The sequence below is a fragment of the Struthio camelus genome, chromosome W, assembly GCF_040807025.1.
Source record: "Struthio camelus isolate bStrCam1 chromosome W, bStrCam1.hap1, whole genome shotgun sequence".
In the NCBI taxonomy this organism is placed as follows: Eukaryota; Metazoa; Chordata; class Aves; order Struthioniformes; family Struthionidae; genus Struthio; species Struthio camelus.
The window spans coordinates 13,022,647-13,050,320 of NC_090981.1; the positions used below are offsets into that span (position 1 = coordinate 13,022,647).

Below are 27,674 nucleotides of genomic sequence, written 5' to 3' on the forward strand. Positions count from 1 at the left end.
TAGTGCTTAAGAAGGAAAAACATGATGTACAATATTCATTTTTTGCTTTGATTTGTACTATACCTTCATTGTGACCATATCTTTCTCTTGTTCACTTATTAATAAAATGAATAGAGAACCTGTGCTTTTTCTCATGTTGGAGATTTGAGGGGTCAGAGTTCATGTAGCCTTAAGTTGTTCCTTTTTATTAGCTGCAAGGCTATGCAGTACTCGCTGTGATGCTGGCAGTCTACTTGCTGCTTCTTTACATTATGGCAGGAGTTCCATTTCCTGCTCCCCAGGATTTTCTCTGTTGTCTGTTTTCCAGAGTACTTGCAAATAAAGAACTTGACTTTAAATTGTGTCACTCTCCGTATTTGAAACGCACGAAAGCTTTAGGAATGTTACTGTTGACCCTTGCATTCTTGGTTACTAAACTTGATTGTAATTGAGGCTTTATGTTAACTAAACAGTTGTAGCTTCTAGGAAAATTAAATCTTTGAAGTGACTTGATTGTATTATAGACCCAGAAAATAAGGATGGATTAGTTTCAGTTATCAACCGTTATTTGGAGGGATGTTGCTTTTGTTCTTGCCCAAACTTTCATTCTGAACATGTGTAGTATTGCTGTGCAGCACAGCATCTGCCATTTGGAGCAGCATCCACAATACAGAAGTAATTAACTAATGGCAAAACAATCTGATTTGAAAATATTATGGTTGACTATCCTAAAAATGAACAAAAACCCTAACTATTTGTGATCATTCAGTAGCCCAGCCATGTTGCAATAACAATAAACAGATGGAGAGAAGAATCCTTGGATGGACTTGCACAAATACATAAGGTCTTAGATTAATATGATGGTGCAAAAGAGAGTAATTAAAAATAGAGACCTTTGGACAGAGTAATAAGCAGTTTTTGCTTCAGAGAACTGCAATGAAGGAGACAGGAGATGCAGAGTACAGAGAGGATGCTAACACAGAAGCCAGCTGAACTGGGAAAAGAGATTGTCTCTTGCATAGTCACAAGTCACAGGTGGTGAGGTAGTTCTTGCTAGATCCTGATTTTTGTTTCCAGTGCAACAAACTCTGGGTTTCATATTGCTTTTCCTATAAAGTAGGATATAATTTCTTCACAGATTGATGTGGGAGGGATTCTAGTGAAGGAAGATCACAGAAGAAAGACTCTACCCCTGAGGCATACTTTTTTTTCCTGCACCCTTTGATGATCTTTCATGAAGAGTTGGGCTTAATTACAGCAGTCATTTTTAAAGTGTTCAGACATAGGCATCCAATGCTTCTACTTTCTGTAGGGAGATTTGGGTTGTTCTTCATGTGGTGAGGAATGGCATAAGATCTGTTCAGGATGCATGATGAATGTATGTCTACAGTCATATTTCCTTATTGAAAGGAAATGTATTGAGGCTTTTTTTATTTTAAATATATGTAGGTTTAAGCATCCAATTACTTCTTCAGTAGCAATGATAAAAGCTTTGCTTTCTGATGAAGAATGATCTGTTCAGCTATTGGTCAAAACTTCAGGAAGCTTTTCTGTAATTTTAGTTTATCTAGTTCATCTAATTTGTCTTTCTTTCCTCTTTAGTGGAGATAGTTTCTGAAGGGGCCACCCAGGCTACACACTCCTCCTTTCTTCCCCCTCCTGCAACTACTGCTTCCTTCCAGGTGTACTTTGATGTGCCAGCACAACCTAACTAAAGTGGCCTTGCCACTCTACCAAAGCAGCAGTGATCTTCTGAGTTGATCTCTACAGTGGCTTCTCTTGATTCTCGCCAGGACTTGGCTGTGGGTGAGGAAAGTCTGCTTCTTCCATCATTGCTCCTTCTATATTAAGAAAGAAAATGTACCCTCTGTGCCCTGTCCACCCAATTCCCAAGCTCCCCCCTCCCCTTCACTGCATTAACTTAGTAACAGTGTTTCTTTTCTCAGGCCTGGCACTAATTATGTACTTGGAGGGTGACCCTCCGTGGGTACCTCTCCATGAACTGCTGTAATTCAGGTCACCTTCTCCAGGACTCATCTCTGTACTTTGTCTATTTTCTCATCTTCTTTCTTCAGGGTAAGCAGCATTTCCTTCATCCGTTCTGATCCATAGTACTGTTTTTGCCTTTTCAGTTTTTTAGTGTCCTTCCTAGGTGTGGTCTATCGTTGGGTAGAAGTTGGAAGCTGTAGAAGCAATTAGTACCAATCTGTGTAATATTGAACTGCGCTGCTCTTATAGTGGCATTTGCAGAATTATCTCTAGCTAAGCAGTGGGAAAGTAGGTAAACCTGCCTGTTTTGTGCTCCAAGCGGAGTAATGGCGAGTAGGTAAATGCTACAGTGCTTCAAATTAGAAGTGGGTAAACTGTGTTTACCCTCAGCTACGTTTTGGCCAAGGGCTTGAAAAAGTGCTTGAAAAGTGAGTGGCAGAGAGGAGATGGAGAAAGCAGTACTTGCTTTTCATTTAAGAAAAGCTGCCTCAAGTCTTTTGACTTTCTCTGTATTAATGTCCTCTAAAAGAGCTACCTCCTCTGAATTGTGTTTTGGAAATCATGATTAGCCTTCATGATGGCAGTTTTTCCTGCTATTTATACCAGGTTCTTCCTCAACGTGTTCTTACCAGACTCCTTGTCTCTAGAGTAGAAGGGTTGCTCTCTGAGCTTCCCTCGCTATAGTACTAGTTCCTTTCTTAACTGTCATGAAGCACCCCCAATGTGCCCAGCCTGGTCTGTTCTCAGCTAATAGGGATTTTTATGCCTCCTTTCCCTCCACTGTTTGAAAAGTAATTTGAAGTTTCTTCCTTCTGCTTATGATGAACAAAGAGAGTTGCCAGAGACAGGCAGTTGTTCCCTCTCTGCCACTTTTATCCACTTATAGCTGTTTCCATTAATAAAGGGCCACTTGGCCACTTGTCCGTTTCTTTAGGTCACCACACAAATTTATACAGGAGGCTTTTTATTTTAATATATTTCTAGTTTAATTTTGCTGTTTTTAACCTTGTCTTGTAAGGAATTTTGTTAGAAAATGCAATTTGTTAACTGACTAGTATATTCAATGGAGGCTTTAATGAAATAAAATATTTAATACTGTGAACTTACAGTAAAATTATGCATGTGCGTGAGCTTGTGTTTGAGCCTGGCCAATATCATATAGAACTTAGTGTATTTGTTCAGAATGGGTTTGTGTTTATTTGCAGTTTACAGCTGTTGAGGTTATTTTGGGTGATGTTTTAAAACAGTTTTAAACAGTTTTAAACAGTTTATCACATGAAATATGCTTGTATTGATTTTTAAGTCAATATGGTTGGTAAAATGCATGATTTTGTTAGCAACCTTAGTTAGATTTTGCAGTTAGGATGGGCAGGAAAACAAACTTGATTACAGCAAGCACTTTATAAATGTGAATTCAAAGTGTTATATACAGGCTTGCATTGATATAGTTTTTAAGTTTAGTATATTTAAATATCAGATTTAATTTTTCTGAAAAAGCAACAAGTTATATCAAAGAACATTATTATCAAACATATTTTGTCTTGCTTGCAGTATTGCTATTTCACTTGGTAATCCAATGTATTGACTAAAGTGCCTTTTTCAGCTGGAGCCTCCTTTCCTTTTCTGCCAGGAGTACTGGAGTACTTTTTTTCCTCCTATTGTGAATATTATTGTGATGGTTTTAATGCTAATCAAGGAAACCCCTGTTTAAAATAGGGCTGGTTTAAAAACACTAATAAGAACTAGACAATGACACAGCTTGCTGAAAGAATTCTCATTCCGTGGTTGATCTTAAATGCTCAGAAATAAGGACTGGGTAGCCTAGTCTTGCAAGCCCTTCTATTTAATTCAGTGAATGTTACAATGGCTGTTGGACTACACAGCTATGTTGGCAGGAGCAGTGCTTGAGTGCACCTTTTCCAGTACTCAACGCTTGGATGGTTCTTAACCATTCACAGAGCTGCGTGCAATCTCTTAATTAGAAACAGATGTCCTAAATGAAAAGGATGATTAGAGTAATGTTAATAATTCAACTGCTAATTGCAAATTTATGGCTGTATTTTGAGCTCGGCAGGATTTTTTTTGTGTGTGCATAAAGAAAACAAATTTCTAAAGAATTGGTACACAAGTGATTATACAGGGTGATGAAGCAATATAGTATTTTGCTTGAAATATGTCAGTTCCCTCTTGTAACAATTTTTCTGGAAGGTCCCTAATTAAAGGATTTGTAAAGGATTTTAATTAAGAGGTTTTTTTCTCTCTCCGTGTGCATGCACGTGCATGCATCTTGCCAAAGTGATTTCAACTCTTGTATATTTTAATTTCTAAAGGTTTGCCCCCCCACACACACACACACATACATCTCATGAATTCAGAAGTATATCAGGAAATGTCTCGGTTTTGCTGTTCAACTCAATATTTCCATTCTCTTCTGAAACTTCAGTTCTACTTACTGCCTTAGAAAGTCCTTATTTCCTCCACTTCCATCTACTACAGGTTTCTCTTAAACCCTTTTGCTTTCTAGCTCCCATTCATTAGCTTTCTTTAATTCCCTGCTTTGGTCACCCACATCACTCCAGTAAAATTGTTCTTCTTGAAGGCTTTAGTGACCTCCTCCTGGTCAGGAACATTAGCTGCCACTCTGACCTCATGCTATTAGATGTTTCTCAGTGTGTCTACAGTATAGTTTTAATTTTGGTCAGGAATATATTTTTTGAAGTGTATTTCTCCTTAGCCCTGCTCAGCACACTCTGGGTCACCTCACAGAGCAGTCTGGGAGCACTCCAGCAGCTAGCAGGCACTCGGTCTGCAGGAACGACTAGAACCAATCTGCAGTTAAAACCCTTGAAACCATATGGCAAGGTGTCGAATCTTCAGTACCAGTTCCTGGTCTACAGATCCGTTTCTGTTGGTGCACACTACTTCCTAACATAGATGTGGCCTCTGCTGCTTTCAATTCTGTTGCTCCCCTGGGCTTTGCTGCTCCTTCTGTCACTGCTTCAGTCTCACCTGTTTGGAGACAACTGGACCTGTTCACCCAGGTCCAGCCTCCATCCAGCCTCGCACCCATCCAAGATTTCCCACTGGGTGTTCTCTTGTGGTCTGAAACAGTGCCAGAACTTCACTTCTACTGCTGGAACTTCTTGTGTTATGTTACTGCCAGGATACTTTCCTTGTGAACTAAGTATCAGTTTATGGTCTTTCCCATTCTGTGTAAAAATTGAATGCCATTCTTCCCTTTTGAAGGACTCCAGACCATCCCAGCTGTCCAGATAACTTCATGCTAGCTAGGTTTTTGCAAGCCACTTTTCACCGAGAACACCATACACCGAGAACACCGAGAACACCAACACTTCAGGAGTAGTCAGCATGGATTCACCAAAGGGAAATCATGCTTGACCAACCTGATAGCCTTCTATGATGGAATGACTGGCTGGGTAGAGGAGGGCAGAGCAGTGGATGTTGTCTCCCTGGACTTCAGCAAGGCTTTTGACACTGTCTCCCATCACATCCTCATAGGCAAGCTCAGGAAGTGCAGGGTAGATGAGTGGACAGTGAGGTGGATGGCAGAGCTCAGAGGGTTGTGGTCAGTGGTGCAGTCTAGTTGGAGGCCTGTAGCTAGTGGTGTCCCCCAGGGGTCAGTACTGGGTCCAGTCTTGTTCAGCATATTCATCAATGACCTGGAGGAAGGGACAGAGTGCACCCTCAGCAAGTTTGCTGATGATACTAAAGTGGGGGGAGTGGCTGACACACCAGAAGACTGTGCTGCCCTTCAGAGGGACCTGGACAGGCTGGAGAGTGGGGTGGAGAGGAACCTCATGAAGTTCAACAAAGGCAAGTGCAGGGTCCTGCACCTGGGGAGGAATAACCCCAGGCACCAGTACAGGCTGGGGGTTGACCTGCTGGAAAGCAGCTCTGCAGAGAGGGACCTGGGAGTCCTGGTGGACCACAAGTTAAGCATAAGCCAGCGGTGTGCCCTTGTGGCCAAGAAGGCCAATGGTCTCCTGGGGTGCATGAGGCAGAGTGTTGCCAGCAGGTCGAGGGAGGTGATCCTGCCCCTCTACTCAGCCCTGGGGAGGCCTCACCTGGAGTCCTGTGCCCAGTGCTGGGCTCCCCAGTACAAGAGAGACATGGCACTCCTGGAGAGAGTCCAGCGGAGGGCTACCAAGATGATGAGAGGGCTGGAGCACCTCTCCTATGAAGAAAGACTGCAAGAGCTGGGCCTGTTCAGCCTGGAGGAGAGAAGGCTGAGGGGGGATCTCATAAATGTGTACAAGTATCTGAAGGGAGGGTGTCAAGAGGATGGGGCCAGACTCTTCTCCGTGGTGCCCAGCAACAGGACAAGAGGCAACGGGCAGAAACTTAACCACAGGCAGTCCCATCTGAACCTGAGGAAAAACTTCTTTCCTGTGAGGGTGACAGAGCATTGGAACAGGTTGCCCAGAGAGGTAGTGGAGTCTCCTTCCCTGGAGATATTCAGAACCTGTCTGGATGCGATCCTGTCCAATGTGCTCTAGAGGTCCCTGCTTGAGCAGGGAGGTTGGACTAGATGATCTCCAGAGGTCCCTTCCAACCTAAACCATTCTGTGATTCTGTTTTTATCTACTCCTGTCTCTGCAGCTGTTCACACATCATATCTTAAGTGTGTAATAGTGTCATGGCTGAAGTACAGCAGGATCTCTCTTGTTTCAAAAAGTTCTGAGAAATCCAACTCCATTGAAGAGCTTCCTTCTTCAGTGAACGCACTGTGTGTTGCTTTCCATTTTTGCTTGTTACTGGTTCCTTTAAGCTTGTCCACACTGAAAAATGCCACGTCCTTGAAGTGTGTTTTCTGTACATACTAAATGATGTTAAACATTCCAATGCTTAGAGATCTTTGTGCCAGAAATCATGTTGGCTTAAAGTGTCCTCATCTGTGGTGAGTTAAGTAAATCCGCACTCATTCATATGTATGTTCAAACAGTGTTTCTAGCAACTTCATTACTTATGTCATTTCTTAAGTTGGATCTATGCTTAAGAACTAATATGTTTCAATATGGTGTAATGCTACTTAGACATCTTAATACAACACTTGTGGCAAAAAACTGCTCTTGCTGCTGTTACTCTTGCAGACAAACACTTTTGCTATTGGAGCTGCTTTTGTTCCAGAAGCTGGTGAGAGCTCAACTGAGGTGTGGGAGGAGCCCTTACCCTTTGAGCCACATGTGCCTATAAGGTTAGCTAGTATTAGCTGTGTTTCTATTTGTCTGTAGTACAAGTAGTACTTTCTGTAGTATCCAGCCTTACAGCAGTGAATCCCAACTGTTTTTTTAGGTGACTCATTTCTGCATACAAACTCTATTTCTGCTGTTTAACTACAGTCTCTTCTGTTTGCTAGTGCCGTTTCATGTCTCTGGTTTGTAAGTTTTTTTTTCTGGGGCGGGGCTTCCCCTCCACTCTGATAGGCAAGCAGTGCTGTGTTTATAAGGTTGCTGGCAATCTGTGTGCATTGTGCTGCAAGATGCAAAGTATCACTGTATCAAAGCACACAACCTGAAGTTTCTTGGAACATAACCTTTAAGTCCAATTCATGCAATGACTTGTATGTAGTGTATGACTGCAAAATATAATTAGAAGGTGAACTAAGGCACCTGAAGAATAACTCTTGAATGATATTTTGGCTTTTTTAGTCTTTTTTTATTCTAGGTGTATACTTGTGATTATAAATACAAAATCCACCAACCCTGGTGAAAACACCTGGGTTTACCCTGGTGAAAACAAACACATGCAAAAAGCATGCAGTTTTCATTTCTTAACTACTTAAAACAGATGGATTTTTCTTTGGTTTTGCTAATTGCACAGGAAGAATACTCAAAAAATACTTAACGCAGTAAACAAATCAGAGGACAAACAAAAAGGGTCACCGTTCCCATGTGTGTTTAGCCCTCTGTTGGTGATATGTTTCAAGCTTGTTTTTCCTTCTTTTTTTTTTCTTTTTGGCAACATCTGTTCCACCTCCCATTCTCGCCCCACAAGAATGCATGTGTGTGTGTGTGTGTGTGTAGAGGATGTTAAAGGTATGTTAAACCATTTGTTCAAGCTAGTTTTGCAGCAACGTAAAAGAAATTTGGAAGGTAATGCCAACTTTTAAAAGAAAAAAATGGCAAAACCAACAAAAAGCAAATATGCCAGAGGTAGATTTTTGGAGAGTGTTTATTGAATGCTCATTAGGATTCTTACTTTAAAAATAAACTCTAAGAAAAAAGGTAATTGATATAGGAAATGTAAGTAATTTTACAGGACTTTAATTTAAAAAAAGTCTTGAGTGTTTTAATGCTTAGTTAATGCAGTTTTAAGGAAAAAGTATAAACTTTAAATTACTGAACGTTGACCTATTGCCGACAGCTTGTTATTAACAGTTGTTCTCTTCTGGCCATGCTGGTGATGGTGTTTGATGGTATGGACCAGATAATTTTGGAAGACATAATCTGCATAAAGAGAGTACCTAAGGAGAGCTTAGTGTTGGAGGCTATCAAACAGGGATCAGTAATGCGGTGAGAGAAGACCATACAGATATTTGTTGGGAGTTGGTCTTTTGTGAATCTGGTATTCTTTCCTGAATGTTTTTGACACTGGAAACACTAAATATCAAGCTTTCTACTATGTTGCTTCATTATGTTCTCAGGATTTTGCTTCTTAAGCTACAGATTTCTTTTTCCCTTTATGGCATCTGGATTTTGTTACTGGACACTGCCTCACCAGTGCAAAGAAGGAAGTAAAGGATTTGGAATAAGGCAAATCTTTTGCCATAGGAAAATCAAAACATATGCTAATTACTGTTTTAGCCTTGTCTACTGAGTACATGCACTGTTTTATAGACAGGCTAATTCATAGCTTTGCTGGAATATTTGAGGGTTTTTGTACTTTAAATTACAACTTAAAAGCTTAATTAAAAAAAATCTACAAACCGGTCCAGGCAGGTTGCAGTAAAAATATAGAAGAACCCAGAGTGACAGAAGCTTTTTCATTGTAGCCTAAAGCTGAACAACGCCTGGGGAGATCTATAAATTTAATATAAAAATAAATGGATATGTAGCTTGAGCAGTATTTTATATTGTTTTGCTTTATCTTATTTTATTGTTGCACGCTTGTATTCTTTTGTTGTTGATGCCACTCTTTTCTAGCACTTTTGAGCTGTGATGTTTACTACAGAAGGCATAATTAAATAAGTGACTTGAAAGCATTCATATGAATCTTAAAATAACCATAAAAATGTTTTATTTGTCTCTTCTTAAAAAAAATAGATAATATACTTGAGAGAATCCCCAGGTGATGTGTACAGGCTTTTATTGGCCGGAAACATTTCATATCTTCCCTTCAGGTAAATATAAAGGTATTGGAACTTTCTGTAGCTTGATTTTTTTTTTCTCTTTTTTGGACGAATAGTGTAGCATTTAACAGTCCTGAGTTTGGGGTTTTTTGCTAAAGTTTTAACACATGACACATTCACTGCCTGAGCTTTGAGTACAGACCACTGAACGGGGTGTTGGCAGCTAGTACTGAAGTGTACTGACAGACGTGCAGGAGCTGAAGTGGCTACACTCCTTTGTATATACTCTTGTTGAGCTTTTTAATCTACGTTGTTTCTCGTTTAGCAGTCTGTTTTTGTGCCAGTTAATAGTTAAACATATCAAAATATCTGCCAGTCATCACAAATGTCTTGTAATACTTCTAGCACTCAATTTTTTTCCCCACTTGCTGAATGCATGCAGCAATCTAAAACACTATTTTGTGCATAAAGAGTGCTAGCTAACCTCATATGATTTAGTGCAACTTGAAAGCATTTCTTTTTACCAACGAGGAAAAGTGTACAACCATTGCTTCGTGGTTGGTTGACCCTGAGGGAATGTAATCATAGCTGTTGCAGACCACAGACTTCTCATTATGGTATCTACTATGCTGCTTTATATAGTAAAGAAAGTTGATCCATACTGCAGAGGAACAACTTTTTGACAAGAGTTTCTAAAAGTTGGACCAAGCTAATGTTCCATTGGCTGCCACGATATGCAGAAAAGAATGGCCAAAAAGCTTTTCAGAAGGCAAGTTGACTGTCCAAATATGTTGTTATGGGATGATTAATCAGTCCTTGCTTGTTTGTTTTCCAGCTGCCTTGCCAAGAGCTGGGCTTTTGGTGTTTTGAATTTCCTTCCCTCCCCATGCCATTGTGTAGAAGCACCTCTATTTATTTGCATGCTTTCATCATCCCGTTTTTCTCTCTTAATTCCATTTTTTATATTCACAGAAGAACATAAATGCTCCTTAAGGAGACTTGTAAAGTTTGTTTCCAAAGATCGTATAGGAGTGTGTAGGAGGGGGAAATAGTAGCTTTTAGCTCTCTTTGTAAACCCTACCTGAAACCTCAGACCATCATCACTTCAAGAGCACTACTGAAAGAAATGCAAAGATGTGTTATATGATAGGAATTACTGAGAGTTGACTTCTGAAGACAGCATAGATATGTCCAGCCTCTAGGATAAAGAATACAGTATGAAATCCCTGCCCAAGTGTCTAGGAACTTTACCATTTTCTTGAATCTACTAGTGCACTTAAACCTGGTGCAAAGAGAGGAATTCTGATTAAAAGAATGATGAACTGAGATGCTGCTCTGGACCCTGTTCCTTTCAGGTTGTATTCATCTCTGCAAAAAGCAATACCTTCTCATAGAATAATAAAGGGTTAATCAGGTAGTTGCTACTTCTGGTCATTATAAACAAGAATTTTCTTGTTAGCAGAATGCAAAGAATTTCTTTTATCAGTTTCCTGAATGGGATTCTATTATTTCCTTCTCCTGCTGATTTTTTCCACTTCACTCTGATTCATTAGGAAGGACAAGGGTACAAAGAAAGCGTAGAAATAGCCATTCAGGTACTTCAGAAGTACATCCTTGTGTTTAGTTTAAATTTGAACATAATGGTGTGTGTGTGTGTATATATATATTTTTTATTATTTTACATCACATTAGTGACTGTGTTTGTGCATGAGAGCTGTATAGTCTTAGAACTAGGTGTTCTGCCAAAACATAATATTCTTTGATGTAGATTCACAGTTTTTTTTTTTAACTTGGCTATAGTATTCCTGTAGAAAGCTTATTCTGCAGTGCTTATGGAATCTACTAATGATGCTATTCTAGAATCAAGAGGATTTTAAAAATAGTAGTTGAAAGAAAGGGCTTTAATGAAAGTTTCTTATGTTTAAACGTAAACTATTTTATGCATCTCAAGGAAAGTCATTTAATGTAGCTACACAAATGTGCATCTTGACAGTTTTACTAAGATGCTGTTCACATATATATATATATAATGCATGTGCACAGCAACTTTTTTATTTTAAATGGAATCTGAGGGAAAATGTTGCAGTATATTACAGTTTGAAGGATGAAAACTGTTTTTTGAGAGTGTACTTCAAAAGAAAAAGTTCAAAAGAAAAAGTGCGTATGTCAGAACATAATCATTTTGGCATTAAGTTTTGCCATGAGTTTTTGTGATTTCCCCTTCCCCCCCCCAAATATGCCTGTCCTTTTTTAATGGTAAAAGTTGAACGTGTCAGTTTTACTGAAAAGTACAATTGGAGTAATCCTAGTCTCGGATCATCTGTTAGCATAATTATGTTTTGTTATTATAAGCTGCAAGATGGGGGAAATAATCATTTGATGTAATTATTTTGCTGTAATTATCTTGAAGTAATCTTTTAAAGTTGTTTTTTGAGAAATAACTTTAATTGTTTCGACTTGGATTCAAATGGGAACAGTTTTGGTCATGAAAACACATGTGTTACAGGGATGCTTCATTTGGTACTTGCAGTTTTCATCTAACATTGCTGGATTGTTTTCATGCAATAAACAAGGTCAGTAAAACAATATTTTTCTTATGGCAAAAGGTCAGCTAAATATGGTCCTGCAAAAAAAGGCAGCTTAGGAAGCTAGGAGCCAGTTAAAGCAGTTCAGTAGCAGATTTCTGATTGTTGCCTAGCTTATATATTATGCATTGTAACAAAACTAGATAAGGCATTTGTAGAAGTTGACTGATATATAATCAACTAGACAAGTTTTTAAATAAGGAATTTCAATTTTTGTTTAGGTACTCTTTTCAGGACAGTCATTTGCACCTCAAAACACTAAGTGTTGCCTGACAGATTTATCGAATGGCCCTCTGGAGTTGCATTTTTAGGCTGAATACTCCCTTTGAAAGAAGTTGTGCATCGCTTAGCGATGCCTTTTAGGCGTTTGCAGCATGTGCTAATGACTTCAAGTTTTGCTTTAGTAATACACATCATCTGGTGTCTTATTGCAACACAGTGGCAAAGTAATGTGACATTTAAGGACAGGGGAATTTTCTATGCATTCTTCATTCTTTTTAGTCTGTGCAAGCAGTAAAATGGGGAATTCTATAGCTCTCCACTCTACTACTGCCTGTTTTATTACAGATGTCTCTGCCAAATACTGGTGTTGCTACTGATTAAGCCAGTCTCCTGTAGATCTGTGATTTGCAGGTTTTTTGGATTGTTCTGACATTGGCTGCTCATCTGCCAAGAGTGGTGAATTGCTATTCTTGTCAGTACTGGTGAGCAGCAAGGAAAACCCCAGAAGATTATGCAGTGAAAGAGGAGATTAGAATGTGGTATTTAAAACATCTGGGGATAGGGGATTGTTTGTGTTTGTGCTTCCTGACTTTGACAAGTGAGTAAACAGCCAGTTACCCAAATATTTAATAAAGTATAAAAATGTAAACATGATGCCTGTAGATAATTACTGAGCATCAAGGACTGGGCTAAAGTGTGCTTAGGATTGTAGACAGACTCTGTCTGCAGCCGATTTAAAATAAATGAAGATATTAGAATTGTAATGACAGAATAGTGTTCATGCACCAAAAATATTTGTAATCCTTGAAAGTAGAGTTTAGAATATACTCCTAATTTAAATAGCTATTTTTTGCCAACTATTTTTCTATTTGGCACTCTGTACTGCTAGCAGTAGTAAAAAGAGTGAATACTTCTGTAGTCTAGAATTTTCTAGTGATTAAATGAAAACAGAAAAAGAGTGGGCTTTCTTGTTTACCCTCACTTATATTAAAATTCACAAATCTGTTTTGAACCAAGACTGAATTGATTCTTATTTTTGCAGATAAATAGAAAAATCTCTCTGAAACAGTAGAACAGGTATTGCGGGTTTTCAGTAACCTAAAAGAGTGATGAACTGTCATCACTGAGAGGATGTTATCTGTCTTTAAAAGCTGTACTCTGAATTTTAGGCTTTGCAGTATGGTTTCCTGGATTTCAATGCGTTTGATGTAAATGAATATGAGCATTATGAGGTAAGTGTCCAGTATCAATCTTCTGGTTTGTTTGCAGTTATTAATGTGAAGATTGCTGTTTTATCATTTGTACTGTTCCTTTTGTAGTGTAAGGTTCCATTTCTGTGTTCTGCTTTGTCTCCTTAAGCTTCAATTGTTAAAGAAAGATGTGTGGTCAGAGAGAGTAAAATTCAGATTTAAGCATAGTCAAGCTCAAAAGTGGGGGGGGAAAGGTGGATGTTACAGAAACTAAAAGGGAAATCAAAATTTTTGGCTTTTTTATTAAATCCCCAGAAGATGAGGGGGAGAGGGAATTTGTTCCTTGGCCATCTTTTAGAGGTTATGCATATTCCTAAGCAATCTTGATAAGAAACTCGAGGACATACAAGTCTCTGTCAAGTTGGCTTTTGGAAAGCAATTAAAGTATGTATCTATGAAAAGATGACAAAAATCTGATAATACTCTTTGAGGTAAAGAGAAAAACAGGGCTGGGAAACTCCAAGCCTATAAAATTCACTCTGGGGCATGGGAAACTTATGTGAAGGTAAAGGACTACAACACTTCACTATATATATTCTCACAAAGGCAAAGCAGTCATTTATCTATGAAGAGCAAATTAGGTGTTTTTTAGAATCTAAAAAATTATTTGGTGGGCAGAGGTAATGCCAAGGCCATAATTTATAAACCTACAAAAGGTTTAAAAAATTGAAGTTGCCCTTCATCTGAAGGGCATCAGTTGCATTGCTCTAAGACTGTAATTTAGAAAGAGGGAGAATACAGGCAAGAAGAGAGGTTGAGAGCATCTGGCATTCTCCTGATGAAACAAAAAGCAGGCTACTAACATGCTTCCTTTGGCAAAAATTGTACATCACTTCTATCTAGCATGTATTTTTTAACAATAAGGAAAAGCCTGAAAATACAGGGTTAATGATAAACCAAGCATTTTCTCTTGACAGAGAGCAGAAAATGGAGATTTTAACTGGATAATACCAAACAAATTCATTGCCTTCAGTGGACCTCATTCAAGAAGTAAAATTGAAAATGGTATGCTTAAAAAAGGAGGTGGGGGACACAAGCCCACTGCTTTTAGTTGATTGTTATCAGTAAGAACAAGCTTTAAAAATTGTTCCTCAAACAGCGTGTTTTTTCCTTTTTTCCTTGGCTCTTTTTCTTTTATAAAAATCCTGACAGTAAAATTTTAATGCTTGGTTTAATTGTATCTGAACTAGGTGATTATGTTGAATTTCCATTTTCGGTTAGTCAATTTCTTTATGTTGAACGTGAGTTTTATTGTGAAAGTGTTTCATCTGTTGATTTTGGGTCTTCACATATTTCTGCAGTTTGAAGTTTTTTTTTTTTCTTCTTTTTCCAATAGGCTATCCCCATCATGCTCCAGAGGCTTATTTCCCGTACTTCAAGAAACATAAGGTCACCACTGTAATACGCCTCAACAAAAAACTGTATGATGCCAAACGATTTACAGATGCTGGATTTGAGCATTATGACCTCTTCTTTGCTGATGGAAGCACACCTAGTGATACTATAGTTAAAACATTTCTAAATATTTGTGAAAGTGCTGAAGGTGTTATAGCCATTCATTGCAAAGGTATAGTGTACAAACATTTTATATTACAGGTGATGCTTATAGTTACAGTTCCTGAGATATTTTGCACTATAATTCCATTATTTCCAGTTATTAACAACTCTGCCAAACTGCAGCTTTTTCAAACAAATTCTTTACATGCTTTTGTTCTGCACTTCTTTTTTTACTTTTTTAAGTTCCAGCAAAATATTTTCAGCAATCTCCAAGAATGGGGTTGGGGAAAATGAGCTTGCCAACATTAATGGTTCTTTTTCTAGGAATGTGTTAGCATTTTGATGCTTTTGAGCAGGGACTTGAAGTACTGGCAAGGTTTATAGTAGGTCTTTCAGAAAATACAGTCAAATATACCAAACTATAAACTTTTGAAAATATCAGTGGAGCTTTTTGAGAAGAGTCTTCATAAAGTATTGGAGTGTTCCTCCAGAACAGCAGAAATCTTTAGCCCTCAGAAACCCTTTTTACTAGCTGCATTGGGCATGCCCTGAATATCTGTTCTGTATATGGTATTAAAATTATCTTTTATCTTTCATTCGTTCGCGGGCACCGGTAATGAGCAGCAGGAGTCAGATTTCTAAGTTGTTAAGTTTTATTGCTAGCAATAAAACTTGCCTCTTGGCTGAGAGCACAAGAAGGGACCCTGAGTAGCTTTTTGTTACACTTTTTAAGCGAAAGCAAGTTGTTACATATTCAATACTTTAGTTTACATAACCAATCAGATCTATCTACGATTCTTAGTTTTACCAATCCTCTTGCCACGTTACAGCATGAACTAGTTCCGTGCCAGCCTTGAATGGTCCATCTTATGGTTATTCATTAGCTGATTTGCACCTCTTCTGGCGTTACCTTTGAACACCTTCTGTACTACTGGTTGGATTCAACTGGTTTCTTTGCAGTTCTTCATCTATGTACGAAAAACAGGAGCTGAGGCAAGGTCAGATAAGATGTTCTGCTTGCAGGGTGTGTGACCTTGCATGTTTTGTCTGCAGAAAACTAGAGTGCAGTGGAAATTTTCTTAACAATGGAAAGTTCAGAGTTAGACTGCCAGATGGGGTTTCCATCATAGCAGAAATGGTGTTTCCCTCCTCTCGTTCCTTGAGCGGGATTGGAAGCCAAGATAAAACTTCCCATTTTTGGTTCTGTATACTTTATACAACCCTCATTACTGAGCAGCATTTTAAAAGTTATACTTCTAGTCAAGGCCAGAAATTTATGACTTCTGCCTATTTTATCTCAGAGTTTGCCCCCAAATCATTTCTGGTTGAGTCTACAATAGAATTGTTTGTGCTGTTGCAAGACTCAGGTATCCTCCATTTGGCTTCATTGCATTTCAGAATTAATATGCTAGATGTGTGCCTAGCATAATTTTAAACGCTCTTCTGCAAATAGCTTTGTAATCTGCTCTTCTAGAACAACTTTCTACAGGTGTTCTTTACTCCTTTCAGTTTAGCTGGCAGAGGAGCTTATATGTTTAAATGTCTTTCATTTAGGCCCTTATGTCCTATAGAGGAACCAAAATAGCTCTGCCATTGCTTTTTAAATGTTTCACGGGTTTTTTGTTTGTTTTTTGTTTTTTGTTTTTTTAAGTAAATCCATATAAACAAACCTATCTTTAAAAGAACACAACATTAAAATGTCAAGCATTCAACATGCAAAATACTAGAAATAGTTGCCTGTGAAATGCTAATACAGCTCCCCTTCCACACCATCTTTAACTCTGTCACACTCCATTTGTTCTCCATGAACTCTGCCTCAGTAGGGCAGAGTAGTTTCCTTCACTGTGGGTGAAGGAGAAAAGCCTTTTCTTAAAGCATTTGCTTGGGACATGCGAAGACTGGATTTTTGTTCCTGGATCTGCCACTCACCGGCTGCATGTTTAACAAGATTCCACTTGCATGAAGTGGAAGAATTGGTTAAAATTGCTACTTGACTGTTGGGAAGCAAGTGAATACTCTTTTCTTTCCACTGAGGTGTGAAATTTGGGCATATTGGTTAATTGATAGCTCTTGAATGTTGGGTAGCAGTGGTGCAAGTTCTTTGTTTTCATTCAGATTAAGATGTTCTCTGATCTTTAGCATGATTAAGGTGTCTAGACTACAATATGATCCTCTACCTGATCCTACCTCTTGAGAAAGCACAGAATGCTGCCACCTATTCTTTAAGTTGGGCAATGCATGGAAAGTACTGTGTGGTTTTTCTTGGCTATTGGACCATACTGAAAATTCAACACTGGTGTTGATCAGTCAATTCTTAAGTGAGATCTGGTGACATGTAGCTTGGCATTTACAGCAAATGATCAAGGAGAGGAACACTTGAGCTTGGAGCTATCTTCCTTTCTTTTTCATGTTTGCCAATTGAAATGGAACTGTTTCTAGGGCTCTTTCAAAGAAGGTTTCTCAGTTTGGAGTACTCTTTGCCTGTCTTGGCTAGTGCCCAGACTTCCTTATTGCAAAATTCAGCTCTTCCTTGAGAAGTGAAAACAGAGACTGGTTAGAGGAGGGATTGGAAGAGCAACTGTTTTTAGTACAATTTATGATTAATTTACAATTAAAGTGTTTTGAGAATATTGGGAAGAGGCAGCTGTTTGATACTATGCATAAAAAGATTCTCATAAAATAGACGTGTGTGTGTACGTGTATATATATTTATATATGCTGGCTTTGGAAGGTCACTTCACTCAAAAAAAAAAAAAAAAAAAAAAGTGAGCAATGTGTTAGTAACCCTGTAAATTGGGGGGGGGGGGGGGGGGGGAATCAAAAGGTAAGTTGCGCTTACCCAGTTTCACTAGTAACAGATTCAATAAGCTAAGTAGTTAATTATTTGTCCAAGTAACAATGTCTGTAGCTACAGCAGGTTCCAGATAAAAATGGGTATATAAAAGAAGTCATTCTTTTACCTTACACAGCTGGTCTTGGGCGAACTGGCACACTTATAGCCTGTTATATTATAAAGCATTACCGGATGACAGCTGCTGAAACTATTGCCTGGATTAGAATAAATAGACCTGGTTCAGTGATTGGACCACAACAACACTTCCTGATGGAGTAAGTAGATTGGCTAGGATAAATAATTTTGAAAATAGAACTAGATGGTTTTTTTTCTTTTCTTGCACTCTTTATCATCCTTGGTTTTAATTTGTTACTTTGTTTGCTTTTTTTTTTTTTCCCCCATATCATGATAGGAAACAGGCAGAACTTTGGACAGAGGGAGATATTTTCCGTGCAAAGTTGAAGGAAAACCATAACATTGCTGTAACAAAAATCTTGTCAGGAGTAGATGATATTTCAATTAATGATGCGAAAAACAGCAGAGCCAACCGAAAGGACATTGAACTGGTAACTGTCTGAATATAATGCTGTTGTAAGAGTTGTTACTGTTGTTGAGGCTCTCTTAGGTTCTGAACAAACTTATGGGTAAAATAAGTTATCGGATTCTTCTTTTATGTTCCCATTTTGTACCAAGAGATTTGGGGGCAAAAAAGTATGGTCAGCAAATATGAAAGATGAAGTGTAGTGCACACATAAAGTAAGAGTATCCGTATCATGCTTTAGTCTTGTAATACAGTTAATATTAGAACATGAAAGAACTTAAGATCTGCAGTCAGAAATGCTTTGATTGAATTTTGGATTCTCTTTATTACGTTACCGTGTGCCCTTTTGGGGAAGGGATGAAGGGCTTCTTGCTCTTTTTAGTTTCTAAGTAATTACGGCTTCTGTAATACTTTTTCTGTGCTGGCTTTTAAAACACTGGTAGTGCTGTTTTCAAAAGGCAAATGGAGGAGGAGAGAAATGCTGTAGTTGAGTGAAGATTGTGCTGTACCTAAGAAAAGGTTTGGGATGTGTTTCCACCATTTTAAAGGTAGATAACATTCCAATGCATATAATTCATGACATCACTTAATAGTTTACAGCTTTAAAAGCAGCAGGTAACAAGAAATAAAATTATATTTATGCAGGTGAATTTGCTTTCATGTTATGCTGGCAAACTTTCTTCCTGTTGAAATAATTCTAATTTTAAGATTTAAAATAAGGTTAACTCTTAAATGTTTAAATATATTTTTTAATTCTTGGGTTTGTGGGGGGGGTGTTTGTTTTTTAACTTTATCCAGTACAGTGATGAAGACGAAACAAACTGTGTAACACAAGGTGATAAACTTCGTGCTCTGAAAAGTAGAAGGCAAGCGAAAGCTACAACCACATCTCCTCTAACGTAAGTCAGTTTCTGCATGTATAAATGACAGAAATATATTTACCCTTTTCTTGTGGACTTCTTTTAACCCCTAAAAGTTTGTTGGTGAGACATTTTTCACTCATTTTAAAATCAACATAAGATTTGCTGCTTCTCTGAAGGCTTGATGAGTGTTTAGGGGGTAGGAGAGTTTGGTTAAAGAACTGTATTACTCAACTTTTAGTTTTCTGTTTTGTTTTTTGATTCCACTGTTCTGTGCTGTACAAGTTCCCACAGTATTTCTGAATGGTGTAGATTTAGTTTAATTACAAACATTCCCTTGTCCTTCCTATGGTAGTATAAAAATGGAAGAATATCAGTCTATGTGGTAGTGTTTGATGGTCTGGAATAAGGTATGTACTTGTTTTTGAAGTAAGGTCAGCTACTTCAGAAGAAGAATTGAAAGAAAATTCTTTAGCTTTGATTTTCTTGGAGAAGAATCTTCCCTAAATCCTGTGGGCTTTAGGAGAATGGCTAGTAATCTGGAAGGTAGGGAGTAGCAGTATTTCACTAAATAAATTCAAAAGGAGTGCAGTTCTATCAGGGAGCCTGGTATGCTGGTCTCTTTATTTGTTGGGTAAGTAATGCAACACCATCTGTAAAAGAAAGTTCATAGTTGCCTTTACATCTGTTGTAGCTTGTGGCAACTGCAGGTAGAATAATTTCTGGAGCATCTCTCCTATGAAGAAAGGCTGAGGGAGCTGGGCCTGTTCAGCCTGGAGAAGGGAAGACTGAGAGGGGATCTCATCAATGTGTACAAGTATCTGAAGGGAGGGTGTCGAGAGGATGGGGCCAGGCTCTTCTCCGTGGTGCCCAGTGACAGGACAAGAGGCAACGGGCACAAACTGAACCACAGGAAGTTCCGTCTGAACATGAGGGAAAACTTCTTTCCTGTGAGGGTGACAGAGCCCTGGGACAGGTTGCCCAGAGAGGTAGTGGAGTCTCCTTCCCTGGAGATATTCAAAACCTGTCTGGATGCGATCCTGTGCAATGTGCTCTAGAGGTCCCTGCTTGAGCAGGGAGGTTGGACTAGATGATCTCCAGAGGTCCCTGCCAACCTCAATCATTCTGTGATTCTGTGAAATAACACAACTCCAGAGTCGCAGACCAAAGGCAACTTGGGTTTATTAAGCTGTCTTTCTATAGTGGATGATGCTCCAAAGCTCATAGCTAGCTGCTGGCCTTTTTTATTTTATTTTATTTTTAGACCAAACCTTTCTTTTACTGAGTATTACATTGCAGTAGCTATGCTTACAAAAGAAAAAAAAAACAAGAACAACAACAACAAAAGACAGGTTTTACAGTAGGCATACGGCATTGCCTGACTTTTAGAAAAGCAAGAGGTATGTAGTAAATATACACATTGCTGCATATCCCTGCACTTTCAGTGTGAGGGTTTCTAAAGACATATGAATTCTGTGTTTGTTTTAAAAAGTCTTTTTTGTTCATGCTCATCATTTACACAGGCAGTTGTATAATAAAGAACATATTCAGACCAAAGCCCATACTCAACTGAAATAAAATATACCACTTCAGTTTCTTCAAATAGTACAGTGAAAAGCAACCAACTTGCACATAGCCTTAGTTTCTACTTCATAATTTTTTTCATAAATGGTACTTTAAGTAAGTCACGTAATGCAGTTTGTGAAAGATCTCATTTACTGTATGTTCCATAGAAAAATAGACTATATGATAGTCTATTCATAGCCATTGTGTTAATATGCAGAAAGTCTATCAACTATTAAAATTCATGAAACATTCTGCGTCACTGCTTTAATTAAAGTAACTAGTTTGTATATCTGTAGAATTAAAATAAATAAACTAGAGCTTATAGTAGTTTTCCATAGTGTGCATTGTGGCTAGAAGAAAAATTCTGAAGTGCATTTTCACAGGGAGCTTGAATTTCCCTTCTCCTCTTCTCCCAAAATATTTGTATAGTTTGCAGCTTGTACTGAAATAATTTGGTAAAAATGTATAACTTTCTACACTGAGTTATTATTCCTAAAACAAAATACCAAGAGATATATTTAGCTGCCTTACTTGAGTTAGGAGTCTTCCCTACCTGAATAGCTATCAGTCTTTTTCCCTTTTAGTTCAGACTCTTTTAAAAAAAAAAAAAAAATTACTGTTGCTGTGCAAATGATTAATTTTATCTAGGGAAACAGAAACAGATTTCTAAATCCTCTATGTAGATTTATTTCAGAGAAAAAAAACAAGCAAAATAAGAACACGAGAAGCTGGTGAGAGCTAGAGGCATTACCTCCATTTAAGTCACAAGGGATTTGTGCTAAAGATTTGTTAATGTTTACTGAAGCTGGCTGTATAAATTCTCTATGTCTTGATGAATGGATGCTTTTTATATATATATATATATATATATATATATATATATATATATATATATATATATATATATATATATGCTCTAATTAGCAATATGCTGTACCTTTGGCAAAAGGGATTACTGAATTAGTTTTTGCTATTTTGAACACAGGAAGGTAATATAAACTCGCCATCTGGATGTTTTGCATAAATTGTTTTGGATGTTTTGCATAAATTGTTTGTTCCTAGGAAAAATGATCTGCCTCTGATTTAATGTTTTAGTATTAAAACACAAGATAATGAAGTAGAATCTATGAACGCAGGCTGATCAAACTGCATTCTTAAATAAAAGATGGCAACAAGTGGTCAGAGATACACTGCTCTAGAATGCATTTATTTTCAAAGGAGTGGCATAGACTTTCTTTGGAATAGAAGACTTCAGTGAGGATGTCAGAGAAGTTGCTTTATGTTGATTCTAGTAACACAGATAGAATATTTGGCAAGTTATATGGTTGTATGGACCTGTTACAGCCACAGGAAGCGTGGACATGCTTAGTTAAGATTATAGAGCAATATGCTTTTAAAGAACTTAAAACAAGATAAAATGCACCAATATCTTTTGCTTTTGAGTTTTTCATCTTTTCCTCCCCCTTCAACCCCTTTTTTAGATGGCTCCTAGCTATGCTGGTGTCTACACTGTGTAGCATTGTCATCTGGTGGATTGTATGTGGCTCCCTTCTTCCCAGCCTGCTATTCTGTCTAGATGGTTTAAGAACATAGTAACCATCAGGACCCCCTGAGAGAGAGCCACTGTGTAAGTGTCCCAATCCATTTCTCTACAATAGCTCATGCTTTCTGTCTAGTATGTCTCATACATGCATGCTCTCATATCATGTTTCTTACTGGCTTTGTTGCAAGAGTAAATTTCACGCTCTCGCTTTTTTGTCTTTTTGTATATATGATTTGGAATAACTGTTTTTTTTATGGCTGGCTTGCAATACAAAAGATGCAGAGCATTTATAATTAGGATACTTCATAATTTTGAAGCCTTTCTTTTCTGCATGCTCTTGCAAATAATCAAAGTTATGCTTGTAAAAAGGAAAGAATAGTTTTAAAATTGATCTTGTCCTTCACATATTGCAAATGAAGAAGTTAACTCCAGTCTTACTTCAAAATTCATTAACTTGCAAAGGTGCTTAGTTTCCCAAAGGATGGTTTTACCCATGTGATAAACCAGGAATTAGAACTTGTCAGAAATGTCAGTAGGTCTTTGTTTTTTGCTAAGAGATTATATTACTATGCCATAAGAGGCAGTAAAATAGGACAGATGTGTTTTGTGGGGTTTTTTTTCCTCTAACATAATGGAAGACAATGCAGGTTGCTGTACTCGGTCAAGGCACACGTAACACTTCTTCACCTAGGCAATCTGGCTTCATCTTCTTTTGTTCTTAAACGTTTTTCATAGGGCCTTATGAGACTAGTTTAATCCCTTCTTTCTGTTACTTAGATTCAGGAGCTGATTAAAACATTACAAACGTATTAGTTCCTTGAGTACCATTTTCACTTTTTCCTCCCCCTCGCTTTTGTGAGTGGCTGCACAGATTGCTGTGCCTAGCCTCCACTTAAGAGGTGTTATGTTTTCATCAAATGGCGGCTTTCATCTGTTGGCCAAATAAAACTTCAGCAGTACACAAAACTGCCTGGCAAGCCAAACTCTCCTTTCTCCTTTCTCTTTGCTGCCCCTACCTCTGTGATGTATGTTTGTTTGTTTGTTTGTTTTTGTTTTTCCTTCTTCTAGATCGCTAACAAGCGAAATGGTTACTATGGGAGCATGCTTGAAATGTCAGTGCTTTCAGAGGGAAAAAGAAATTGGTCAGAAAGTGTTTTACATCAGAGTGATAAGTAAGAAAAGGCCTTCTCTCCTGTTAGAACTTTAAGGTTAAGAATTCCTATCCTTCTCTTTGGCCTTGCAACTTTTTATTATCCATACCTCTAAATAGCAAAGAACTATTCCTCTAAAGTAAATGATGCAATAACCAAAAATGAGAATTGGGGAACTTGTGGGCAATTTAGTTATCCTGTTAACAGCTGAGATAATCTTTTTTTTTTTTTTGAGGAAAAAAAACTTAAAGATTGGTTGGGTTCTTTTTCTCATAGGTACCTAACTTTGTCAAAGAACATATCTAGACAAGGGGCTTGTTTCCTAAGTTTCACACTGAATTTAGCAGTAGCTTTTGTCTCAATGTTTTATAGAATTCAAACGTCAGATTTCTAAACACAGACCAAAGAACAAAATTTAAAACACTGTTCAAAAAATGAAACAATCTGCCCTCATAAAACAGATAACCTTGGTAAGAATAAAACTCCCATCAGGAGGTGAGAGAAAATATGGTCCTGTGTAACCTCTCTTCCCCTCATCCCTCCCAATGATACTGTAATCAATTAAATTTTGAAAAAACTTTTTATATGGATTTATTTCCCTCCAAAGTATATTATCTTGTTGGCATTCCAGGTTTTCGGGGTTTTTGTCTTGGGTTGTGGGGATAGGATTTTTGTGTCATGTCCCTCCCCAAGTTAATTGATGAAACAAAGTTGTGAAACTATTCAAAAGATGGTTCCTCTGACCTGAACACCGTTCCAGTTAAACAAGTTTTGATTTCTTTGAAGACCAATATATTAGATTCAATAAGAAAGCAGTGTATGAATCAGTATGGTGTCCAGGGAATTTGTTAGGTTCAGAACTAAGTGATGCTTCCATTACAGATTAACTGGAAATGAAAAATTCTTGGGATACATGGATTACCTATTTTAGTAGTATACTTATTATAGTATCTTGTAGCATGCTCCATTCAGGAGATTTTTTGCATGTTTTTTGATTGTTTGTTTGTTTTTGTTTTTTTTAATCATATCTCATTAAGATAGGGTATCCAATATACAGAAAGGTTTTCTTTCTACTGGCAATTCTGGAACAGCTAGTTGTTCAGTTGTACAACATGACATGTTATTTTACATGCACAATTACAAAGCAGTAAGGTAGATGTCCTAAGGATCTCATCCTTCTCTAATATAGTTCGGGATTTTTTTGGTGATAATATTTTAGGAGAATTTCCTCTACTGTGGCCTCATCTCATGTTCATTACAAAACCTAGCCACTGCTATAAAGTGAGGCTACTAGTCTAATTGTGTGTTAGATGAAAATTCCATATATTAAACTTGGTTTCTTCACTTCCCTTACCTTATAAATGTGTGGAATAACATACTATAAAGGCCCTGATGGCACTGTAACTGCTCCTAAGCTAACAGTCCTTAGGCCAGAGGACAGCTCTGGGTGTTGAGTTGTGATGCTGTGTCAAACACTGGTGTAAATGGGAACTTGTCTGTCTTCCCTGAGGTGCTACAAGCCTTGCAAGCCTGGAATTTTAGTCTAATTTAAATATCTCTATTTGATCATTCAGCAAAGCAGTCATGTTTTGTTAACAGGGATTTAAGTTAGTCTTTACTCTTGGGCTAGCTGTATGATGTTTTATATCACTTGCAAGTAAAAATGCCATGACAACTAAAGAGCAAGTGACATTAAAGGTTCTACCATGCTCAAAGCTGGCTCTTAGCTGACCCTGTAAACCAGCTCCTTCTCTCCCTGCCCTTTGGTAAATACAGCAGTGTTAAGAGGAAGATGTCATGGTTGGTTTGGTTTTACAGTGGAATTGTATATGGTGACTATTTTTATTAGTCACCTTCCTGTTTAGAACTTTTCTTAATTTCCTCTGAACACAAAATAAAATACTGTGGGAAGTAAGGACCTTTGAATCTCTGTGTTATGTTGAAAAGATGAATATTTAAGTGTTTTTCCAATAGGATATCTTAACACTTTGTAGTATTTTAGTTCATATTAGATGGCTATGGGGGATTAAGCCCTGTGTACCGACATCCTTTCTGAACTTCTAGTGTCTGGGAAGAATGCACACCTGTAAGAGAAACTATTAGATCAGGCTCCAATAACATTTGCTTTCTTTTATATATATGCATTACATACATTTTTATATATAAAAAATTTAGTATATAATTTTATATATACATTTATTTTATATATAAATTGTATATGTTTAAATTTATATATAAATATTCACTAAATTTTTGGGTTATTTGTAAAACATGTAACCTTGAAAAGTATAAAAGCCAAGAAGAACCAAGACTTTATGAAGACAAAATTATTTTGATTTGGATCTTGTTTTTGCTACATTTGAAAATGCTGCTACTTTCCAGGCTAAATATGTAACTGAATTTCTGTATATTTCTCCCATGTAGTGAGTGTAAAAAAAATTAAATTAAATTTGTATTAAAATAATAATTTTAATAAAATTATTTAATTATTATTAAATTATTTTCCTGTACCTTGCCTTGTCGACTCAGATATTGCAAAAATCCTACAGGTTTTTCTGTAGTGAAGCAGTATTAGAGGAATGGGAGTCACAAGGAAAAAGATTGCTTACGCCTCTTAGCGCATATTCAGTGTTAAATTTAAGGAGAAAACATGTTTCTTCCATGTTTCTGTTTGCACAAGCACTAATAAACCAGCATGTGACATGATTTGTTCATACTCATATTTCAATGACTAAATGTAACGGGTTAAGCAGGCTTTGTATCCTTCCATTCAGTCCTGGAAGTTGCTGGTGGCACAGATAAAAGATACAACACCAGGCTCTTTTGCTGTTGGTATTATTTTCAAAGCTTAGTTCAAAATGCAAGAGCCCAGATCTGTTCATGTTGTATGACAATCATGGCAGTGAAAAGAGAATTGTAAATGTTAATATTACAACTTGTTAGAATTGCTTCATAACAGCAATAGGAGTTATAAAGTGAACTTTAAGGTTTTGAACCGTTTTACTTTAGGAGTACAAGGAAAATATATTTTTGTTAGAAGAACCTATGTTGTCTACTGAATCATTATAATTTTGAAGATATCTATTATTTGGTTTTCAGCCTCACAAATAGCTGATTAAGCTAAATACATATACATTCCTCCAATTTTGTCTGTGTTGTGTTTACAGTAACACTCGCCTTGCCTTACAGTGGTCCTTGCAGTATCAGTCTTGTCTTTCTTGTCTTATCTGGAGGAAGAGAAGATTGGTTTGGACTTCTTGCAGATTAAATTACAAAATTTTACAAGTCTGAAATATTAAAAGAGATTTGTTCAAATAGAAGTTTAAAATATTTCAACTTTGTGGTTCTTTAGTCACCTGTTTCCTAAACAATGTAGAAGTAGGTGGTAAGCAAGGTTACTGATCAATTTTACTGCTGCAGAATGGAGAAATACATTACAGAATGAATTTTAAATGAAATTGTGTTACATCAGGCACATTTACTAGAACTAGTGACAGAAAGAATCTGCATCAGACCCATATAAAACAGTGATAGCTTAGGGTTTTATTTATTTACTTATTTATGCTTTCATTAATTGTCTTTTGAAAGGGGAATCTGTTTTGAAAATACTGACTTTTTTTTTCCTCCTTGTATGCCAGTCCACTTCCTTGCTATGAAATTCCATGTTTTATGTTCATATCTAGAATTCTTTGAAAATAGTCTTTTTCAGAGTATTAAGTAACCAAACTATGGTTTATATAACTTAAGGTTTTGATTTCCAATCTAATACAATCTGCTGACACAGATAGACTCAGTGAAGCCACTGAAAATTATTAGAGTGCTAATAACTCTGGCAAGAGAAAAAAAGAATGAATTTCTAAATTACATGAATGTCTAAAATGATGCATATTTTTATAGTTGGAAATTTACACAGATGAAATGACTAGAAAATAGACTTATAAAATGTGGCAGTAAATAGATATCTGTGGACACCATTGACCCATTGTCACTTTTATCTCCTTAGTATAATCATTTTACAACAAGTATATAGGAATACAAAAGATGTGGTCTCCCCACAAATCAGTTGGCTAGTGGCTAAAAATATTGATTTATGTGCATTTCACAATCTCTAGTTTTTTCATTAGTTATCACAGAATCACAGAATCGTTTAGGTTGGAAGGGACCTCTGGAGATCATCTAGTCCAACCTCTCTGCTCAAGCAGGGACCTCTAGAGCATATTGCCCAGGATCGCATCCAGACAGGTTTTGAATATCTCCAGGGAAGGAGACTCCACTACCTCTCTGGGCAACCTGTTCCAATGCTCTGTCACCCTCACAGTGAAGGAGTTTTTTCTCAGGTTCAGATGGAA

The 27,674-nt window shown here is 37.3% G+C and overlaps 1 protein-coding gene across 9 annotated transcripts in view; it reads left to right on the top strand.

The window, feature by feature from the left end:
* The window catches only part of LOC104140892 (dual specificity protein phosphatase CDC14C-like), a 48,531-nt gene that overhangs the window by 11,330 nt on the left and 9,527 nt on the right, over positions 1 to 27,674 (top strand). For 6 of the 9 annotated variants that reach the window (XM_068924933.1, XM_068924935.1, XM_068924940.1 and 3 more), the window contains exons 5-12: positions 9,252 to 9,328; positions 11,784 to 11,850; positions 13,254 to 13,316; positions 14,252 to 14,339; positions 14,671 to 14,901; positions 17,801 to 17,939; positions 18,077 to 18,230; positions 19,004 to 19,104. In XM_068924933.1, the coding sequence (XP_068781034.1) occupies positions 9,252 to 9,328; positions 11,784 to 11,850; positions 13,254 to 13,316; positions 14,252 to 14,339; positions 14,671 to 14,901; positions 17,801 to 17,939; positions 18,077 to 18,230; positions 19,004 to 19,104 (920 nt within the window). Of the gene's footprint in view, positions 1 to 9,251; positions 9,329 to 11,783; positions 11,851 to 13,253; positions 13,317 to 14,251; positions 14,340 to 14,670; positions 14,902 to 17,800; positions 17,940 to 18,076; positions 18,231 to 19,003; positions 19,105 to 22,112; positions 22,259 to 23,242; positions 23,310 to 27,674 lie in introns of those variants that run through there. The other 3 variants (XM_068924936.1, XM_068924937.1, XM_068924938.1) reach the window with 2 other exon arrangements.